The sequence below is a fragment of the Tupaia chinensis genome, unplaced genomic scaffold (genome assembly GCF_000334495.1).
Source record: "Tupaia chinensis unplaced genomic scaffold, TupChi_1.0 Scaffold000515_1, whole genome shotgun sequence".
In the NCBI taxonomy this organism is placed as follows: Eukaryota; Metazoa; Chordata; class Mammalia; order Scandentia; family Tupaiidae; genus Tupaia; species Tupaia belangeri.
The window spans coordinates 3,366,689-3,386,652 of NW_006160028.1; the positions used below are offsets into that span (position 1 = coordinate 3,366,689).

Below are 19,964 nucleotides of genomic sequence, written 5' to 3' on the forward strand. Positions count from 1 at the left end.
GACAAACAAAAAAGAATTTGAGAGAGACTAGGTAATTTGTCTACATTTTCTAAGCTAGTATGTGGTAGAGGTAGGAGAGTTGATGAAGGCAAAGATTCTGATTTATATTTGTTTCCCAGATTCACTATCTATTCAATAATACCATTACCATCTAGGTTGAATTTTCCTTATTGCTATGTATATGTTGTTGCTATGATATTTGAACTGTATATAAATACTTAGAAAATTTACTTCTCATTTGTAATATATCCTAATACAGAGACCTTAGTTTTCACTTTAACATTCTTAAATTCATCTTAGGCTGCAATATAAGCCCTCCTCCTATTCAAATGACAAGACCATAATACACTGTTAGTATATAAGTAGAAACCTCTGTGGGTTTTTTGTTTTTATGTAGTTTTGTTTTATTGTGCCCCATGCATTTGTGATAATCACCATCAACTTATATTTAGCTTTATTATTGCATTTGTTTGAATTAATGCCACTCCTATAGTGAACTTAGTTCAAAGAAATGCTAGAAAACATTTGCTCCACACCCCTGACTTTACCAAGGTGGGAAATGGGGCTCAGACACATGGGAGCATGCCAGAATTTCACAGCTGGCGAGGGGCAGAAAAGGGCTGAGAACTGGTCTTTATTCTTGCTCTAGAGTTCTTTAGCTAAGTGACACTGCTACCAGCAAACAAATGAATGCTACGTTTTTCATGTCCTAATATTTCCCATTTAACTACTGTGTGGTTTTAGACCAGTGCCCTTTAGTGTACCTATCATTACATAATCCCAAGTAGAAGGCACCAGGGAAGACTTAAAAACAGGAAATATTTGAAAAAGCAGAAGCCCTGTGAAATTTTCCACCCCTGGGTCTTTACTCATACTGCTCCCCAGATTTCATTTTTCTACAAGTCCTTAAACCAGAGTGGCTCACAGAGTGGTCCAGGGATGGGTGTGGGACTAAAAAATGTTTATTTCCCTGTGATGAGATAAGTGTAGTAAAAGAGAGTGAGCATAGAACTATTATAACAATTTAAAAGAATAATTAATCTGTCAAATCTAATAATAGTAAAATTTGGTCTTCCATTCTGCATTTTTAATTTCCTGGTACTAATTGTACTCTACAAAATAACTGGTTTCCTATAGGATGAGAGGGGAACAGTCCTTCATCACGGAAAATTTGAGAGGCACTGGCTTAAGGGGTCCAGGTTTATGTGCCACTAGTTATTTTATAGAGCATTCCTAGTGTTCCTGATAGTTTTTGAAATTTTAAGTATTTGGCCTATGTTTTCTTACGCCTTTTGTCCCTTTCTACCCAGATTGGTAATTACGGGATCTTCTGGAAACTCATGACACATTTTTGCATAGAAAAACTTAGAAAAATATGTCACGACTTTTCCAATGACCTAATATCGGCATGTTTGTGTTCTCGTCTCTGAACAAGTACAGGGTCCCTGAGGACAGTAACACACCCACAGCACCTTGCAAATGGCATTTGATTTACACATTTGCGTTATAGAAAGAGACTTCAAATAGTCTGTGGAAAAAATGGAATCTAAGTACAAGTTTAAAACCAGCCAGTGGTGTGGTGGCAAAGGTGGCTCGATACGACTTGGCCAACTGTCTGATTCAAGCCCTAGACCCAATAGCTTGAAAATCATGCTGGCCATGTGTGTGCATGGGCAAAATCCCAAGGGGAGAATGAAGTAGAAGGAAATGCAGCAGGGTCATCACCCAGGGGAAGAGGGAATTTCTCACTTTCTTCCTCTCTCTCTCTCTCTCTCTCTCTCTCTCTCTATCTTGCTCTCTCTGCTGAGTGCACACATCCTAGAACAAATATTTTAAAAAGTACACGTTTACTGTGGTGCCAAATTCTTTTTAAATTCATGTACAGTTTTCATAATATGCATTTTCCATGAGCCTTTGAAGGTCCTTGTACTAATGGACTGGAAAAATGAATCATTCATAGTTTTTCACAGGTTTGGAGAGGGGACAAGTAAAAACTACAAAGAAAACATCTTTCCCTGAACTCAGAAGGGTAAAGGATTGAGATTACAGAGTTTAGCCAATACCCAATTTCACATTTTGTACACGAATCTGTAAGGCAACTGAGAGAAACCCAAATACACACAGAAACCTTTCTTCCCTGTGGAAAACTAATAAACTGTCAACAGTTAAGTCTTGATATCAAAGATGTGTCGCAAAGAAACTCTAAAGACCACTGAGATTTTAGTACAAACTAAGTAGATACTACACTTAGGGCATTCTCCCAACATAATTCCTGGAATTGCTCAGATACATGCACATGTGTGTCCACTCCCACGTGAATACTCAAATATTTTACCAGTAGAGCCAATAAATTCCAAATTACTGCAGAACAGGTATTTCCTTCCCAAGTCAGCTCCAGACCCACTCACCAAAGTACTCGTCGGCCGGTGGATTTTCCATGTCATACAGCATCTTCTTGGTTAGGTGTTCGAGCTCGTCTTCCGGGCGGAAGGAAGTGGGGATAGCTGGAGGCCCCATTGACGCGGTGGATCCACCCTGAAAGGCAGAAAGCACATAATCCTTTAGCTGCCATCTAGACATCACCCAAGGCAATCAGTCTGAACAAGTAGTGTTTACACTGGAGAGGGAAAAGCACTGGATAAGTCTGTTAGGAGAGCTGGGCTTTAGGATTCGCTTTATCTCTTATTCAGTGTCTAACCTTGGACATATCTCTCCGGCCTTGTCTAAATGAGTCCTCTACCAGGCTTTAAATATATATAGTTATGACAAGAAGACTATTTTGTTCAACCATTGCTAAGCAGTCAATATATACCACTTATATGTTCATATAAAAGATGACTAAATTGAGCCTGTCATCCGTATGGGTCTAAGAGTCAAGTGGGAGATATGGGCATGTTAATAATTAAAGACAGAACAGCCATAGAAGGTGCATGACCAGGTGTGAGAGGAAGACTGACTAGGATTTATTAATTTAATAAAAAAACCCTAAAACACACACATAAAAGTTGCTCACATTCAGGTAGCAGTTGTGTATTTTTGGACCACATATAAAGTTTGAAATAGGAAATGAGATGAATATTATCAGGTACAGGAGTTCAGAAATTGAAAAGTCTTTTGTTCCAGTTAAAGAAGTTTTTTGTTGTTGTTTGCTTTTATGGTTATTTTTTCCTCCTTAGCAATGCAAACAGCCTCATGTCAAATGGGGACAATAAGCCAGTAGCACTGACACAAGGCTGGCGTTTAAAAAGCTAATTGAACCAGAAGAATCAAAATGTAAGAGATTTGAGCGTCAGATGGCAGTGTGCTTGAGATCATCAAGCAAGAATCCAAAGCGGGTAGTAGAAGAAAGGCCACAGGCTTGATGTAAAATACTTTCCTGTTACGTAAATGAAAGGAACTTTATACTTTTCTTTCCTTATAGTGTGACAGACAGAGAGAGACAGAGAGACAGAAAGTGAGAAATCACCCCCCAGAGGGGATGGTCACGCCGCAATCCCTTCTCCTCCATTCTCCTCTCAGGATCTTGGGCACGCACGCACATGCACCCAGCGTGAGTTTTAAGCCACCGGGTCCGGGATGTGAATTGCGGTCGACTACGTGGGAGTCCAGCGACATAGCCATTACACTAACTGCTGGTTCCCTAGAAACATTGTTATTCGAAGTGTAGAAATGATGAGGAAGCCCACATGGCTTATGGGCAGAGATGAAGATTGGGACACTCTCACCTTGATTCTTAAGCAATTTAAAAATAGTTGGTCAAATGTTTCTCTTGCCAGATAGTTTAGTACAACAAGGGCCAACCAGTGGTGTGGTGATTAAAGCAGCTGGATCCCACATGCCCGATTACAGGATCTGAATCCCAGACCCAGCTTGGAAAACACAGCAGGTATGTGTGCATGCATGGCCTATATCCCAAGAGGAGAAAGGAGAAGAAGGGATTGTGGCATGGCCATCCCCTTGAGAGGAGGCAGAGGGAGCTTTCCCTTCCTCTCTCTCTGGTGAGTGCACATACCCTATAGCAAATTGAAAAAAAAAGAATTAGTTCAACAAAACTAAAAGGTGCATATTCATTCTCCCATTATCTTCTCACTTGAGTTTTCAATGTGAAAATCCTGTAAAAACACAATCTTTGTACAAATGTTATCTTCCCTATTACCAACAATTACTTCAACAAGTCCAGGGTGGGGGCTCATCATTCGTATTACACCTAGGGCATGAGAGGTCTTCTAAACATCCAGGAGAACATTGATTAGTATCTACTTTGGCCTCTTCTCTATAAGTTTCCAGTTTTGAGTTTTCTAAAATGTAGAAACATGCAGAAAGATGGAAAAGCCAAGAATTTTTGATGTTGGTCATTAATCTTACTCTGGGATTTTATTTCATTGTTGAACGATTTGGATTGAATATTGAAAAGTAGTGAATAGACTATGGTTTATGTCAGGTGATAGACAAAAACAGAGCTGTGTGGAGACCTGAAGACTCATTCTCCTCATGGGAAGGTTTCTGGTTCACATTTAAGAACCCTCCTGAGGTACCCATGACCTGGGGCTGGCTGGGCCTATTGGAGGTGGATTGTAGTATCTAGACTGTGTTGGAGGTATTTGTCTCTGTGTCTCTGTCTCTCTTGCTAACAGAAGAAATAAATTAATAAACTAAAAATAGAAACTATTAAAGAAAACCTGGTAGCTCCTGCTTCTAGTCTTAGGGTGGACCCCCAGGGGATGGGCACTATTTGTTATCTAAGCCAAACAGCTGCTTCTCTTTCAACCTAAAGAAAGGCAGGAAGAAGGCTGAGTTTGTCCTCCATAACTCTAAGCCAGAAATTCAGATTCTACCCTTAGCACTTAAAATTCAAGTCCAAGTCCAATTTCAAAGTACCTTGTCAGCATCTCAGACTTTAAGAAAAGTACGTCATTGTTTCCATTCTGTAATTACTACTTCATATTTGCTTGCCATAGTGTTTCTGAAATAACAAACTTGGAAGGACTGTTTTCTTTTAGATTCTTCTCACTTACATAATGCTAATTGTGAATTCTGGTATTTCTTAAGAGGAAAGATCCCAAGAGGTTCTGAACTTTATTTTGTTACATTGCCACTCCCTCTCCATCTCACCCTGCCCTTGGGTATTATGCTTAATACCTGTAAAATACATATGGGGGAGAACACAGGGTTCCTCGGTTTAGAGTGGATTCTCACACCAAGAAAGACAGCTTACGACTTTGTCTTGACGTTCAAGTCCTCTAAGCAGTAGGTTGGACCTTTCTTGCACTGATAGACAGACACACACCCTCTAATTTGCAGTACTTGTTCTCGACACATCCTAAGAAGAAGGAACAACTCTGCCCAACCTATTTTTTATTAAGGAAATATAAACACTGCCCACAGCCATCGTGTGTGAGCAGTAAGACAAGTGAACATTTGTAGTGGGGGCACTTAAAGGGGATAATCTGCATCGTTTTGGTTTTTATTTTTTCAACAGCAGATGTTTTAATACAATCAGTACAAAGTTCACATCAGTATCAGAATTATTCTTATTTGTGCGACTCTCTATAAGGTGCCTACCTTCATGTGTGTGTGTGTTTGTGTTTGTGTGTGTAACCTACCTTCATGTGTGTGTATGTGTTTGTGTTTGTGTGTGTATAGTGTCAAATGTTTATACAATGGGCATGCATTTCTAAATCCATTCAATGGTTAAGAAAATTGAGGCTCAGGAAGGTGGGCAGGCAGCTCTGTGTGAAGCACCACTGCTGAGAAATGGTGGTATTACCCTGGGTATTACCCTGCAGAAGCTCTCAGGGTTCTGAGCGCATTATTTCCAAGTCCTTCCAGCTCTGTTATTCTGTATAAGTTGGACTGTACTCCAGTGACTCCATTTTTTTAAGCAATTATTTTTAGAGTGCAAGTTTATTACCAAATTGTTTGTTTTACTACTAAATTGTTTGTTTGTGAAACCAAAACAAAGCCTCCAGGCTTTTCTGAGAATAAGACATTCTTGTAAGTATCAGTATTAATCACTAAGTGTATGTCCTCTCATGCCTGAATCTTTTAGCAAAGGCACAGGAACATGACATGATGCATAGGTGACTTATCAAGTAATGGAGTTTACAGGACATCTTCAGAATTTTCTTTCACATCCTCCCTAAGGAATTGCCAGGTGCCAAGAACTATAATTACAAAGCCAAAGTAGTCAGAGTTTCTCCCTCTGACAAGCCATAGTTTAGAGACACAAAAATACACAATTACAATACTGTATAAGCACTAACAAACAGGTATGAATCTAGTGCTATGAGGCGGAAGAAGACTGACAGGAAGAGATGACCATTGATTACCAAGAGTAAATTAAATATAACTGGCAATCAGAAGGAAAAAGGACAGAAGGATGGGAGGGAGTGAGGGAGAGAACGTGAAAGAAAAAAAGGCATTCCAAGAACAATAAATACAAAAGAATATGTACATTCACCACACACACACAAGCTGCTAAGAAAGAAAAAACACACAGAATTAGGATGAGGCTACAGAGATAAGAGGCAGTCAATACCAGTATTTTGTTTTTGGTAACAAAAAGTCATTAGAGGATTTTTAAAAGGGTGTTGATGTTATTAGAGCTATGCTTCTGAAATACGCATACTGGCAAAAATCTGCAAACACCCTGGGCAACACCACCTTAAAAAATGCAGTCAGATTTCAGGGTATTTCTGAGCAACTTAGTGGCTTATTTGTTTTAGAATGATTATGATATTAACCGAGGGAGGTGGAGACTGCTCACTGCCTACCAAAATCATACCCTCTTCTTTCTGGGCATACAGTGAGACCACGTATCGCATTCTCTGCCACAGTCAGATGGCCACGTGTGGCACAAGGAGAGAACTTTGGCCCTGAGCTACCACATGGAGGAAACCCATCCACTATCCAAGAGAGAGGCTGCAAAGAAATATACTCAAAGATAATGGTGGAACGCATTGGGGGAACTGAGTAGTTTATATTCTGTATGTTTCTGTATTTCCCTTTTCCTACACAAAGGTATTTTTTGTTAGATAAAAAACAACCAAATATTTGGAACTGATTCTTCTTTGCCACTATTCTTCACTTGCTAGGGGCCCAGGTGATTGTCACTGAAGACTAAATAGGAAGTCAAATGTAGGTCTAGGTCCCTGGTCACCATTCTGGTGGAACTCTGAAATAGGGGAGACTTGTTTCTGCCAACACAATACACATGATGGAATCCTCAGGGAACAAGAAAACTCTGCCAGAGTAAGAATAACATAAGTAATATCTATTCCATTTATGTAACTCTTCACAGTGTTTGAAATAGTCTACATTCTTACATAGGGATTCATAAATATGGAAGACCTGACTCTTTAAAATCAGTTTAACCTTAGCTGTGCCTTTAGCTTGTCCAGCGATTTTGATCAAATCATTTTCTGGGCCTTGGTTCCTTTATGTATAATTTGATAATATCAATGATTCCTTTGATTAGACTCTAGTATATTGCATGCCTCTAATATGCAGGACATATATCATTACCTATCTTTAGAGTGAATTTATAGATGTTTATATTTAAGAATACCTTAGAGTTAATAAAAACAGACACACACTGAGTAAGTGGAAACCTTATTGTCACAGAGATTTCCATTTCTAAGAGGATTTAAGCCACTTGTCAGCATTCCCTGAAACACCCAAAACTTCATTCAGCACTCTGAATCTGAGTAAGCAGTGAGTAGGTCACAGGGTTTCTGCAGCCTACTGAACTTTCACTACACTTGAGACATGCCATCAGGAACATAAAAAGGTTAACCACCTTATCCTGCCACCACCCTTCCTTGACTAGAGAAGGGGGAAAAAAAAAAATCATCACCTTTTTTTTTTTTAATTGCCAGAGGGAGCATGAGATCGAGAAAACATGCTGTAATGCTCTCTTCTCCATTTCTCTACCCCATCATGATTTGGGGCATGCACCCACAGATACCAGCATGTTTTTCTTATCACTGGGGCTGGGATTCAGACCACGTGGGACAGAGCTCTCTGTACAGCACCTAACAGCTACACTAAAGGGCTGGCCTTGTCATTCATACATTCATTCATTCATTCATTCATTCATTTAATTTTAAAGAATAAAGGGAGCATGGTAAACAGACAGCACTAAGATGTAAACAGTGAAGAATCTCAGGGCCAACACTCCACCGCTTTGAATCTTAGTTACCACAATTTCACTATTAAAATGTATGTGCTGGGGCCAGTGGGTGGCGTGGTGGTTAAGGCACTGAACTTTCATGTGGTTGAATGTAGTTTGAGACCAGACTTAGCATCTGAAATTCACACCAGGTGTGTGCACATGCATGCCCCAAATCCCAGAAGAACGGAGAAGAAGGGATTGCAGTGTGGCCCTCCCCTGGGGTGCGGGGGTTGATTTCTCGCTTTCCATTTCTCTGTCTCTATAAGTCTCTCCAGTGAGTGCACATGCCCTGTAGAAAAAAACTCTTTAAAACACACACACACACACACACACACACACACACACACACGTATTTACACACATTTGTTAAAAATCTGTTTTACAAAATAACTGTAGAACATCTGTTCCCATGTCAGCCTCCTACGTTACTCTGATACTGACCATGGCCTGGGTCATTTTTTTCCCTTGAGTCCTTATCTGTTATTAATTTCCTAGCTACACAGTGCTAAATAACTTGAACTTAGAGCAAAATTAAACCGCACCAGAAAAGCATCACCCAGGCAGATGAAACACTGAGAAAAGGCAGCCGAGATATTCAGCAAGATTACATGATAATGAATACTCTATCACTCTGGGTACCAGAGCTGCTCATTTTTCTTGTCCATTTGTAATGATGTACAAGAGGTTCCTTCTCTCGGAGGGAAAATAACTTCAATTATGTGTTCTTGAAAAAAGAAACACTGAAATTATCTTCTTTTCAAAAGGTAGAATTAGCCCGGTTTTAGAGCTGAAAGCTTGCCAGAAAAAAATATATTTCTGATATTTTCGTTTTTCCCCCATTTAACAGTGTCAAGTTTGCAGTTTGCAATTTTGTGTGGTTGCTTCTGCTTCCTGACACGCACTGAATTATCAGTCTACTCTCAACCGTTTTCACGGGAGCAGCACCCCTTCTAGCTAAAGGCGGATGATTTGCTGGATATGGTTTGTTTTAGGTTACAAGCAGTGGACTTGAGAAAAGTAGAAGTGCATGGGGAGAGGGGAGGAGGGAAAACTGTCTATTCCTTAACAACTACAAACCAATAAACAAACATTCCTCCACTGTCCTGGGACTAGAATAGCATGTTCTCTTGAGTCTTCCAGTCATAAGTTCACTTTCTTGAAGAATGAATGGTAAGGGCACAAAGACCCAGAAATTTTGACTTAAAAATTTAATTCCTGGGCCAGCCAGTTGCATGGTAGCTAAGGTGACTGAATTCTAAGTGGCCCACTGTGTGGTTTGAGTTCCAGATCGAGTACTTGAAGAACACACTGAGCACATGTGTGTACATGCTCAAAATCCTGAGAGGAGAAATGGAGGAGAAAGAATTGTGGCATAGCATCTTCTCTGGGAGGTATTTTCTCATTCTCTCTCTCTCTCTAAGTCTCTCTCTCTCTCTAGTGAGTACACATGCCCTATAACAAATTTAAAATAAAAATTTTTTAATACTAGCTTCAAAATCCCATTTCAGACAGTCATCAACTTTCAAGTTTGATTTTCTTACAATCTTTACTTTCTCATATTTTTTCTCATGTCATGCATCGATGCCTCTAAATCACATTTCTCCAGCCAGATGTAGAATCCTACCCAAAGACGGATGAATTGGAATTACAGCATGGTGGAGTGCTAACAAAGTTTCTGTAGCCAGGGGAAAGGGCTGGGAATCCACTAAAGAGACTATGATGTTTTCACACCAGAATTTTCTACTGATCTGGGGAACAGTGGCCTCTTACACCCACCTCTCAGCCTCCAGGTATCAGGGTAGCCTCAAGGGCAACCAGACACAGATTATGCTGGCTCTTAGGCTTGATGTCCAGGATACCATCTAGGTTCCCCAAGGACTTTTCTGTGATTGATTTTCTCATATATACACTGGAATATAATATCTAATTCATATCAAAAAGCTCTGTAAAATATTAAACATCAAATAGATGGCAGTTATAATTACCAGGAGGGATAGCTTAGAAACTACTAACAAAGATGGCTTTCTTCTTGGATGTGGAATCTTTGCAGATTAAGATCTCTCTGAAAATTCTCCATTTTCCTATTTTCTGATAAAGTGTTTCAGTGTAGTATACCTGAGTTTCACATTAATTGTTGTTTTAGCAAGTGATGTAATTACTCTGAGTACTTTTAACTATACATCTTGAAACACATGACATTTGGTGGATGAATGTATGCTTTGCTGGCTTTCCAAATTGTTAAACCTTTTTCCATTCTAGCCTTTGGCACCAAAAGTTAAGATGAAGCTCATGCCTGGCTATTCAGAGCAGAGCAGCCTTCCTCATGCTCTCCTGCCTGGATGAGCTCCAGACAAAACTCAACCATGGATGCTTCCCTGGCCAGTAGGGAAGAAGCAGGAAAGGAGAGTAGGAGGAGCCCCAGGTGCAATGGGGTAAATAGTTTACATGGACCATTCATTCAACTCATAAGATTAAGTATACTGACCCCATTTTGAGTTTGAAGCAATTGATATTTAGTAATGTTAAGCAGCACCATACAACTGGTAAGCAGTGAATGTTAGGATTTGAACTCAATCAAATAGACCCTAGAGTCTACACTCTTTGGGAGAAGCTAAGTCAAAGATTTCTTGCTAACCTAATTCCCCCATTCTTATTTTATTTCTCCTTCACTTCATATCTCCAAGAGGACTCTCATTAAAGGAGAAAGCAAGTTGTCCCTGTGGGGTGAGAGGATCTCTCAATTTTCTCTACACAAAACTAACACAGTTATTTCCATCATGTTATTGCTAAAACTTACAAGAGTTCTCCCCATTATTTAGGCATTATGTATGTTTTATGCACATGGAATTTGACGTAATACAGACAAGATAATTACAAGATTTTATTTCCATTGCTAGGCTTTACCTTGACATGACTGAATGGCATAAAATCATGAAGATTCATTTATGAATGAACTGTTATGTAAGGTTGTGTTTTCACACTAAACTTTGCTCTGAACTTTGCTGCACCCCATCAGTGCTCGGCAGTGACATTCATTGAGGTTTCTTCTTTATTTAGTTGCCTCTAATAATGCAAAGGGTTAGTTGCTCCACTGCTTGCTGGAAATGTTTTATCACAACAGACAGCTTTCCATACATTGTCCCGTAGCAAAACCATGCTCAATCAGAAGTTACACTCTTAAAAAAAGGACTGTCACAAAGACTCCACAGTGTTTATCTTACCAGGTTCCAGCCCTGACCGTGGTGGTTCTCATTCACCATCTGTTCAAAATGGGGTTTTCCCAGTCTCATGTTGTTAGTTATTTAGATGGTCTCATAATAATTGTCATTATAAAATGAAATAGGGAAGATATTTAAAAGTACATCTGATAATTACATATGTATAAAAATAGATACGTAAGAGTGCCAGTGTGTGTTTCTAGTTAAGTGTAAAAAACAGATACGAGGAGAAAATATACCAAAATGTTAATGAGACTTGTATCTGGATACAGGATTAACAGTAATTTTTTTCTTTGCAATTTTTATATTATCTAAATAGAATAAAGTAAAAGAAAAGTGTATGGCTCATAGAAAATAACAAGAAACATAGTTTATAAAACATGGGTTCTGGTCTTTACTGTTCTCAGGTATGAAGTCGGAAGAGAATGGAGAACTCAAAGTGTGGATAAGTTGTTGAAAAAAATGAAGGCACCTAGATTTTGAGCCTTGATATGCACAGAAACACTTTCCTCCTATACAAGCTGTTTCTATCTAGTGGGCTTGCCAGATGCCTGAACGTGACACAAGACACATTGAAATAACATGCAAATCAGTTTTCGGTTTTAATATGCAAATATGAAACTTGGCACATCACTTTCCATGGCGGAGGTAAATTTCTGTTTTTGAATTTTTCGTGGGAAATGCAAACCAGCAAACAAATGGTTAACTCCTCATATTTCACCTAACACAAGGTGGTTTTCATTTGAGTCAGAGGGGTTCTTGCTCAGAGATCCAAAACACTCAGAATGCAAAAAAGAAAAAGAAAGAAAGGAAAAAAAAAAAAAACCATATGTTTTGTTCAATAACAATGCCACCCTCAGCAAATAAGTCTACCCTCTGACAGGCACACTGATCACCCTGGATTTCTAGGCCTCTGCAGTGAGGCAGCAAACAGCGTAAATGAGAATAACAGACTAAATTTTTTGTTTGACCTGCGAAAATCAAATCAAAGTAGTTCAACATACATAGTGGGGAGATTAGCTTCTTCCCAGAGACAAGAAGAGGAAGAAGTCAAAAGTCCTTGTTTCTAGGGTATTAGAGCAGTGTAGCCTCTGCAGCCTCTGCTTAAACCTGCATTAAATTGTCTACAAATACTAGTAATTAATCAGGCATTAAGGTAGTCATCAAACTGAGTAAGACTATTCTGGCTTAAGGAATATATAATCCAGTCATGAAATCAAGACATACGAAGTAGAAACAAAAATAAAATCTTTAATGTTTTTTGGTATTCAGTATGAATTAGATGCTAGGATCTTTGCATGGTAGCTAAGGTGACTGAATTCTAAGTGGCCCACTGTGTGGTTTGAGTTCCAGATCGAGTACTTGAAGAACACACTGAGCATATGTGTGTACATGCTCAAAATCCTGAGAGGAGAAATGGAGGAGAAAGAATTGTGGCATAGCATCTTCTCTGGGAGGTATTTTCTCATTCTCTCTCTCTCTCTAAGTCTCTCTCTCTCTCTAGTGAGTACACATGCCCTATAACAAATTTAAAATAAAAATTTTTTAATACTAGCTTCAAAATCCCATTTCAGACAGTCATCAACTTTCAAGTTTGATTTTCTTACAATCTTTACTTTCTCATATTTTTTCTCATGTCATGCATCGATGCCTCTAAATCACCTTTCTCCAGCCAGATGTAGAATCCTACCCAAAGACGGATGAATTGGAATTACAGCATGGTGGAGTGCTAACAAAGTTTCTGTAGCCAGGGGAAAGGGCTGGGAATCCACTAAAGAGACTATGATGTTTTCACACCAGAATTTTCTACTGATCTGGGGAACAGTGGCCTCTTACACCCACCTCTCAGCCTCCAGGTATCAGGGTAGCCTCAAGGGCAACCAGACACAGATTATGCTGGCTCTTAGGCTTGATGTCCAGGATACCATCTAGGTTCCCCAAGGACTTTTCTGTGATTGATTTTCTCATATATACACTGGAATATAATATCTAATTCATATCAAAAAGCTCTGTAAAATATTAAACATCAAATAGATGGCAGTTATAATTACCAGGAGGGATAGCTTAGAAACTACTAACAAAGATGGCTTTCTTCTTGGATGTGGAATCTTTGCAGATTAAGATCTCTCTGAAAATTCTCCATTTTCCTATTTTCTGATAAAGTGTTTCAGTGTAGTATACCTGAGTTTCACATTAATTGTTGTTTTAGCAAGTGATGTAATTACTCTGAGTACTTTTAACTATACATCTTGAAACACATGACATTTGGTGGATGAATGTATGCTTTGCTGGCTTTCCAAATTGTTAAACCTTTTTCCATTCTAGCCTTTGGCACCAAAAGTTAAGATGAAGCTCATGCCTGGCTATTCAGAGCAGAGCAGCCTTCCTCATGCTCTCCTGCCTGGATGAGCTCCAGACAAAACTCAACCATGGATGCTTCCCTGGCCAGTAGGGAAGAAGCAGGAAAGGAGAGTAGGAGGAGCCCCAGGTGCAATGGGGTAAATAGTTTACATGGACCATTCATTCAACTCATAAGATTAAGTATACTGACCCCATTTTGAGTTTGAAGCAATTGATATTTAGTAATGTTAAGCAGCACCATACAACTGGTAAGCAGTGAATGTTAGGATTTGAACTCAATCAAATAGACCCTAGAGTCTACACTCTTTGGGAGAAGCTAAGTCAAAGATTTCTTGCTAACCTAATTCCCCCATTCTTATTTTATTTCTCCTTCACTTCATATCTCCAAGAGGACTCTCATTAAAGGAGAAAGCAAGTTGTCCCTGTGGGGTGAGAGGATCTCTCAATTTTCTCTACACAAAACTAACACAGTTATTTCCATCATGTTATTGCTAAAACTTACAAGAGTTCTCCCCATTATTTAGGCATTATGTATGTTTTATGCACATGGAATTTGACGTAATACAGACAAGATAATTACAAGATTTTATTTCCATTGCTAGGCTTTACCTTGACATGACTGAATGGCATAAAATCATGAAGATTCATTTATGAATGAACTGTTATGTAAGGTTGTGTTTTCACACTAAACTTTGCTCTGAACTTTGCTGCACCCCATCAGTGCTCGGCAGTGACATTCATTGAGGTTTCTTCTTTATTTAGTTGCCTCTAATAATGCAAAGGGTTAGTTGCTCCACTGCTTGCTGGAAATGTTTTATCACAACAGACAGCTTTCCATACATTGTCCCGTAGCAAAACCATGCTCAATCAGAAGTTACACTCTTAAAAAAAGGACTGTCACAAAGACTCCACAGTGTTTATCTTACCAGGTTCCAGCCCTGACCGTGGTGGTTCTCATTCACCATCTGTTCAAAATGGGGTTTTCCCAGTCTCATGTTGTTAGTTATTTAGATGGTCTCATAATAATTGTCATTATAAAATGAAATAGGGAAGATATTTAAAAGTACATCTGATAATTACATATGTATAAAAATAGATACGTAAGAGTGCCAGTGTGTGTTTCTAGTTAAGTGTAAAAAACAGATACGAGGAGAAAATATACCAAAATGTTAATGAGACTTGTATCTGGATACAGGATTAACAGTAATTTTTTTCTTTGCAATTTTTATATTATCTAAATAGAATAAAGTAAAAGAAAAGTGTATGGCTCATAGAAAATAACAAGAAACATAGTTTATAAAACATGGGTTCTGGTCTTTACTGTTCTCAGGTATGAAGTCGGAAGAGAATGGAGAACTCAAAGTGTGGATAAGTTGTTGAAAAAAATGAAGGCACCTAGATTTTGAGCCTTGATATGCACAGAAACACTTTCCTCCTATACAAGCTGTTTCTATCTAGTGGGCTTGCCAGATGCCTGAACGTGACACAAGACACATTGAAATAACATGCAAATCAGTTTTCGGTTTTAATATGCAAATATGAAACTTGGCACATCACTTTCCATGGCGGAGGTAAATTTCTGTTTTTGAATTTTTCGTGGGAAATGCAAACCAGCAAACAAATGGTTAACTCCTCATATTTCACCTAACACAAGGTGGTTTTCATTTGAGTCAGAGGGGTTCTTGCTCAGAGATCCAAAACACTCAGAATGCAAAAAAGAAAAAGAAAGAAAGGAAAAAAAAAAAAAACCATATGTTTTGTTCAATAACAATGCCACCCTCAGCAAATAAGTCTACCCTCTGACAGGCACACTGATCACCCTGGATTTCTAGGCCTCTGCAGTGAGGCAGCAAACAGCGTAAATGAGAATAACAGACTAAATTTTTTGTTTGACCTGCGAAAATCAAATCAAAGTAGTTCAACATACATAGTGGGGAGATTAGCTTCTTCCCAGAGACAAGAAGAGGAAGAAGTCAAAAGTCCTTGTTTCTAGGGTATTAGAGCAGTGTAGCCTCTGCAGCCTCTGCTTAAACCTGCATTAAATTGTCTACAAATACTAGTAATTAATCAGGCATTAAGGTAGTCATCAAACTGAGTAAGACTATTCTGGCTTAAGGAATATATAATCCAGTCATGAAATCAAGACATACGAAGTAGAAACAAAAATAAAATCTTTAATGTTTTTTGGTATTCAGTATGAATTAGATGCTAGGATCTGCTCGGTTGGGTTCAAATTCCATATCTACTAATTACCAATTGTGTAATCCAAGGCAAAATATTTAATTTTACTAAATATCACTTGCAATGGGATTTATTTTGTGAGTTAACAAGGTCCATGTAAACCTTTACTGCCTGCACTGATTAAGAAATTAAGATTATCCTTGATGCAATGCTATGCTGTGTAAGTATTATGGAAATGTATTAAGGGATGATATGGATTCAGAAGAGAGAGCGGTTATAGTAGGCTAAAGCATACCAGAAACATGCCAGAAGGATGAGGGGCTTGAATTAGGACTTGAAAGAATGAAATTCAGAGGAACTGTGGTAGCATTCTATTGCAGCATGGAATTAAAAACTCTTGGCATTTTTACACTTTTTCACAGTCAACAATTCCTATGCATTAGATTATTTAATATTTTCCAAAGCATGACATTGTGTTTTTTTTTCCTTGTTTTGTTTAGTTTTGCTTTTATTGTTGTTGTAATGAGGAAATGAACCAAGTTAGTGGTTTGCTTGGTCACTATGTTAAGTGACTTAGCCAAAATAACACTCGTATTAAGTGGCAAAGCCAGGAGTAATACTTGAGTCTTCTGATCCGAGCTCAGTGTTTTTCCACTAATTTACAGCTACCTCTATATATTCATTTAGAAATATGAAACTTACATGATCTATCATAAAGGTTAATCAAGACAGACAACCTCACTGATTAAAGCCTGATGTTAATTATACCAGAGGCTGGAGAGCGAGGTGGCCCCTTTTACTTTCAGAAACATTGATTGTGGTATAATGGAGGAAGCGTGGGCTTCGGAAACAGAGCAAGCTGGTTCAAATACCAAGTTATACCACTTATTTTGTCTAACATTTCACACTTTTTTTTTTTTTTTTAACTTGTCTTGCTATCATTTTCTTCATCTTCAATTAGGGTTGGGGAAGTAGGCATGGCAGGGGGATGCCTCTATTTCAGGCCCACTGTAGGTAATACTTAAGATGATTCATGGCCTGTGCTAATATGTAACAGGGCCTCCTGATTATTTGTATTAAATGCTCACACACAGGCTGTCAAATCTGAGCTATGATGTCTTTCAAATGTGGCAGGAAGGTGGATGAGAGAATATGAATGACTCAGTGTCATGCATCAGCAGTGCAGCGGGAAAGAAGAAAGATGACACTCTGAGACTGGATGTGGAGACCAGCAGTGTTCAATATTTCTTATCTGTCTTCGACCACGATGAAAACAATACTAATTCTGTTAAAGGAATTTCTTATCCCTTCCCACAAACTCTGCCAGGTAGAAATACATTAGTGTTTAATTTATATGTTTAATTCATGTAGTTCCTGATTTACAATTTAGGAGAGAGAAAATAATTAAGAGCATATACTGCTTAGCAGGTGCCAGGCAATATTCAAAATGTTTTACATTAAATAGTGTACTTAATCAGCAGAGCCATCCCATCAAGTGGTTACTATCCTGACTTTCCAAATGAGGAATCTGACATACAAAGATCGCCTTGATAGTACATGAAGAACCTGGGATTTTGAACCTAGTGGTCAACTACAGAAAGCAATGCTTGGGGGACCAGCAGTTAGCGTAACGGCTATGTCACTGGATTCCCACATAGTCGACCGCAGTTCATGTCCTGGACCCAGTGGCTTAAACTCACGCCGGGTGCGTGTGCATGCATGCCCAAGATCCTGAGAGGAGAATGGAGGAGAAGGGATTGCGGTGTGGCCATGCCCCCTGGGGGGTGATTTCTCGCTTTCTGTCTCTCTGCCTCTCTCTGTCTGTCTGGCGAGCACACGCACCCTATAGCAAAAACCTCTCCAAAAAAAAAGAAAAGAAAGCAATGCTTAACTACAGCCTGAGTACCTCGGCCTCTCAACTCATCTGCATTTTTCCAGTGGGATTTTGTAACCTAGCCACAGGTATTTGTAGGTGGATTTCTTAATACATGATGAAGTTTTGAACTACCAAACGAACTTAGAGGCAGATATTACTTTTTAAGAATATTTCCTCTGTGCACAAAGCTGGCAACCAAGGATATAACAAGAACCCCCAGGTAATTATGGTGAAGATGATTTGCGTAGAAGCCTTTGCAAGACATTTATTTTTCATGCTTTCCCTCATGATTCAGTACTAGTAGAAATTTTTAAAATTACTATTTCCTTTAGTAATCTCAGATATAAGTTTTCAGGGTTAAAGCTAAATCTTCAAATAGTAAAAGGAAATAATAAATAACACTGTACCTAGAGGTGGGTGAAAAGAAAAATACGTAATACATATTCTCTCACATAAAAAGCTAAAGGATTGTGCCGTTTCTCAGTGACCAGACTGATAGATAAATTTGTCGGCTGAGTTCTAGACTAACCATGGATAAAAAATTAGGAAAGTACTCTACAAGAACTGAGGACTTGGAACCTCTCTAATCACACTGATGGCACATGTGTGCCCAAGATCTGAGATAGCTGAGTCAGGGGGGGTCTGCAGCCTGAAGACTCTGTAGAAGGTACTTTCTTTCTTTACCTCTCTGTCTCTCTTAGAAGAAATAAGTAAAACAAACAAACACACTTAGGTTTCTCTAAGATGTAGGAGACAATTTTAGATCCTCCACACTTTGAATTTCAGAAGCAGAAGAGACAGCAGAGATTCCTTAGTAGCAAATGAATCCCGTCATTTATAGTGAGTAAACAGAGTCAGGGAGGGGAATTAATTATTTAAAGTAATCTAATTGTGGTTGTTCTGGTGATTAAATAAGGGGTAAAATAAAATTTAAAAACAAACAAACAAAACAAAAAATAATTCAGATCAGGAAAGTAGGTCTAATGCAAAACTAGTCTAGTCCTCTCTCTACCACAAAAGATTCACCCTGAACAGCATGCAGTCCTGACGCCTTATAAAGTAGGCTCGTTCCTGACAAAAATTGTGTGCGTCCTAATCTACATTTATGCAGCTTCCTAAGATCCGTGATGGAAGTTTCTGTAAAGTGAAAATCATTGCTGTTATTCTGGGCGAGCCTACACACACTGACAACAGCTGGCATCGACAGCTGTGGTCCACAGAGAGTTCTGTCAGGCTGGCTGTGCTGGCCCTGTGCACGTTTCCTTTTCCTCGACTTCCTTCTCCTGCTCAGTCGATGCAGCCCTCACGGGCTTCTTGTTAACAGGTGGGTCAAAGCCCTAATCAATGTGGCCTCAATCCTTCTCTTCATCTCAATCACTAGTTCTCGATGATGCTTTTCAGAGATAACTACTACTGCTATTAACATATGGTGAGAGCCTGCTTGATCTGGGGCTTTATATAACGTCTGGGGGCTACAGAAATAAGAAACGTTTAGAAAGTCACTACTTTGTACATGTATTATATCCTTTAACCTCTGAAATAATCCTATAAGATAACTACTTGGGCAAAGTTACTTTATAGATGAGAAATTTAGACACAAGAAGTTTCATAACTTCATCAAGATCACAGAGCTGGCATGCAAAGGAGCTAAGGATTTGTACCAATCATATTGAATATAGAAACTCCCTCCCAAGTTCTAGTAACTAGAGATTGAGATCAAGAAAGAAGGGATCCGGGACCAGCAGTTAGCGTAATGGCTATGTCGCTGGACTCCCACGTGGTCGACTACGGTTCGTGTCCCAGACCCGGTGGCTTAAAACTCACGCCGGGCGCGTGTGCGTGCGTGCCCAAGATCCCGAGAGGAGAATGGAGGAGAAGGGATTGTGGCATGACCATCCCCCCGGGGGTGATTTCTTGCTTTCTGTCTCTCTGTCTCTCTCTGTCTGGCGAGCGCACGCGCCCTATAGCAAAAACCTCTAAAAAAAAGAAAAAAAGGCAAGAAAGAAGGGATCCAAAGTGTTACTCTAATTAAAATAAAATGGGTTTAATGTAATTAAATGCCATAATCACACAAAGAATTATATTATTATACCACCACCATGAATGTGAGGAGTCTCCACAAGGTTCATGTAAAATTCATATTATGACAAGAATT

The 19,964-nt window shown here is 39.0% G+C and overlaps 1 protein-coding gene across 8 annotated transcripts in view; it reads right to left on the bottom strand.

Annotated features, from left to right (window-relative positions):
- Positions 1-19,964, bottom strand: part of LPP (LIM domain containing preferred translocation partner in lipoma) — a 791,955-nt gene that overhangs the window by 179,990 nt on the left and 592,001 nt on the right. For all 8 annotated transcript variants that reach the window (XM_027775024.1, XM_027775025.1, XM_014590977.2 and 5 more), the window contains one exon: positions 2,409-2,535. In XM_027775024.1, coding sequence (XP_027630825.1) covers positions 2,409-2,535 — 127 coding nt within the window. The remainder of the gene's footprint in view (positions 1-2,408; positions 2,536-19,964) is intronic.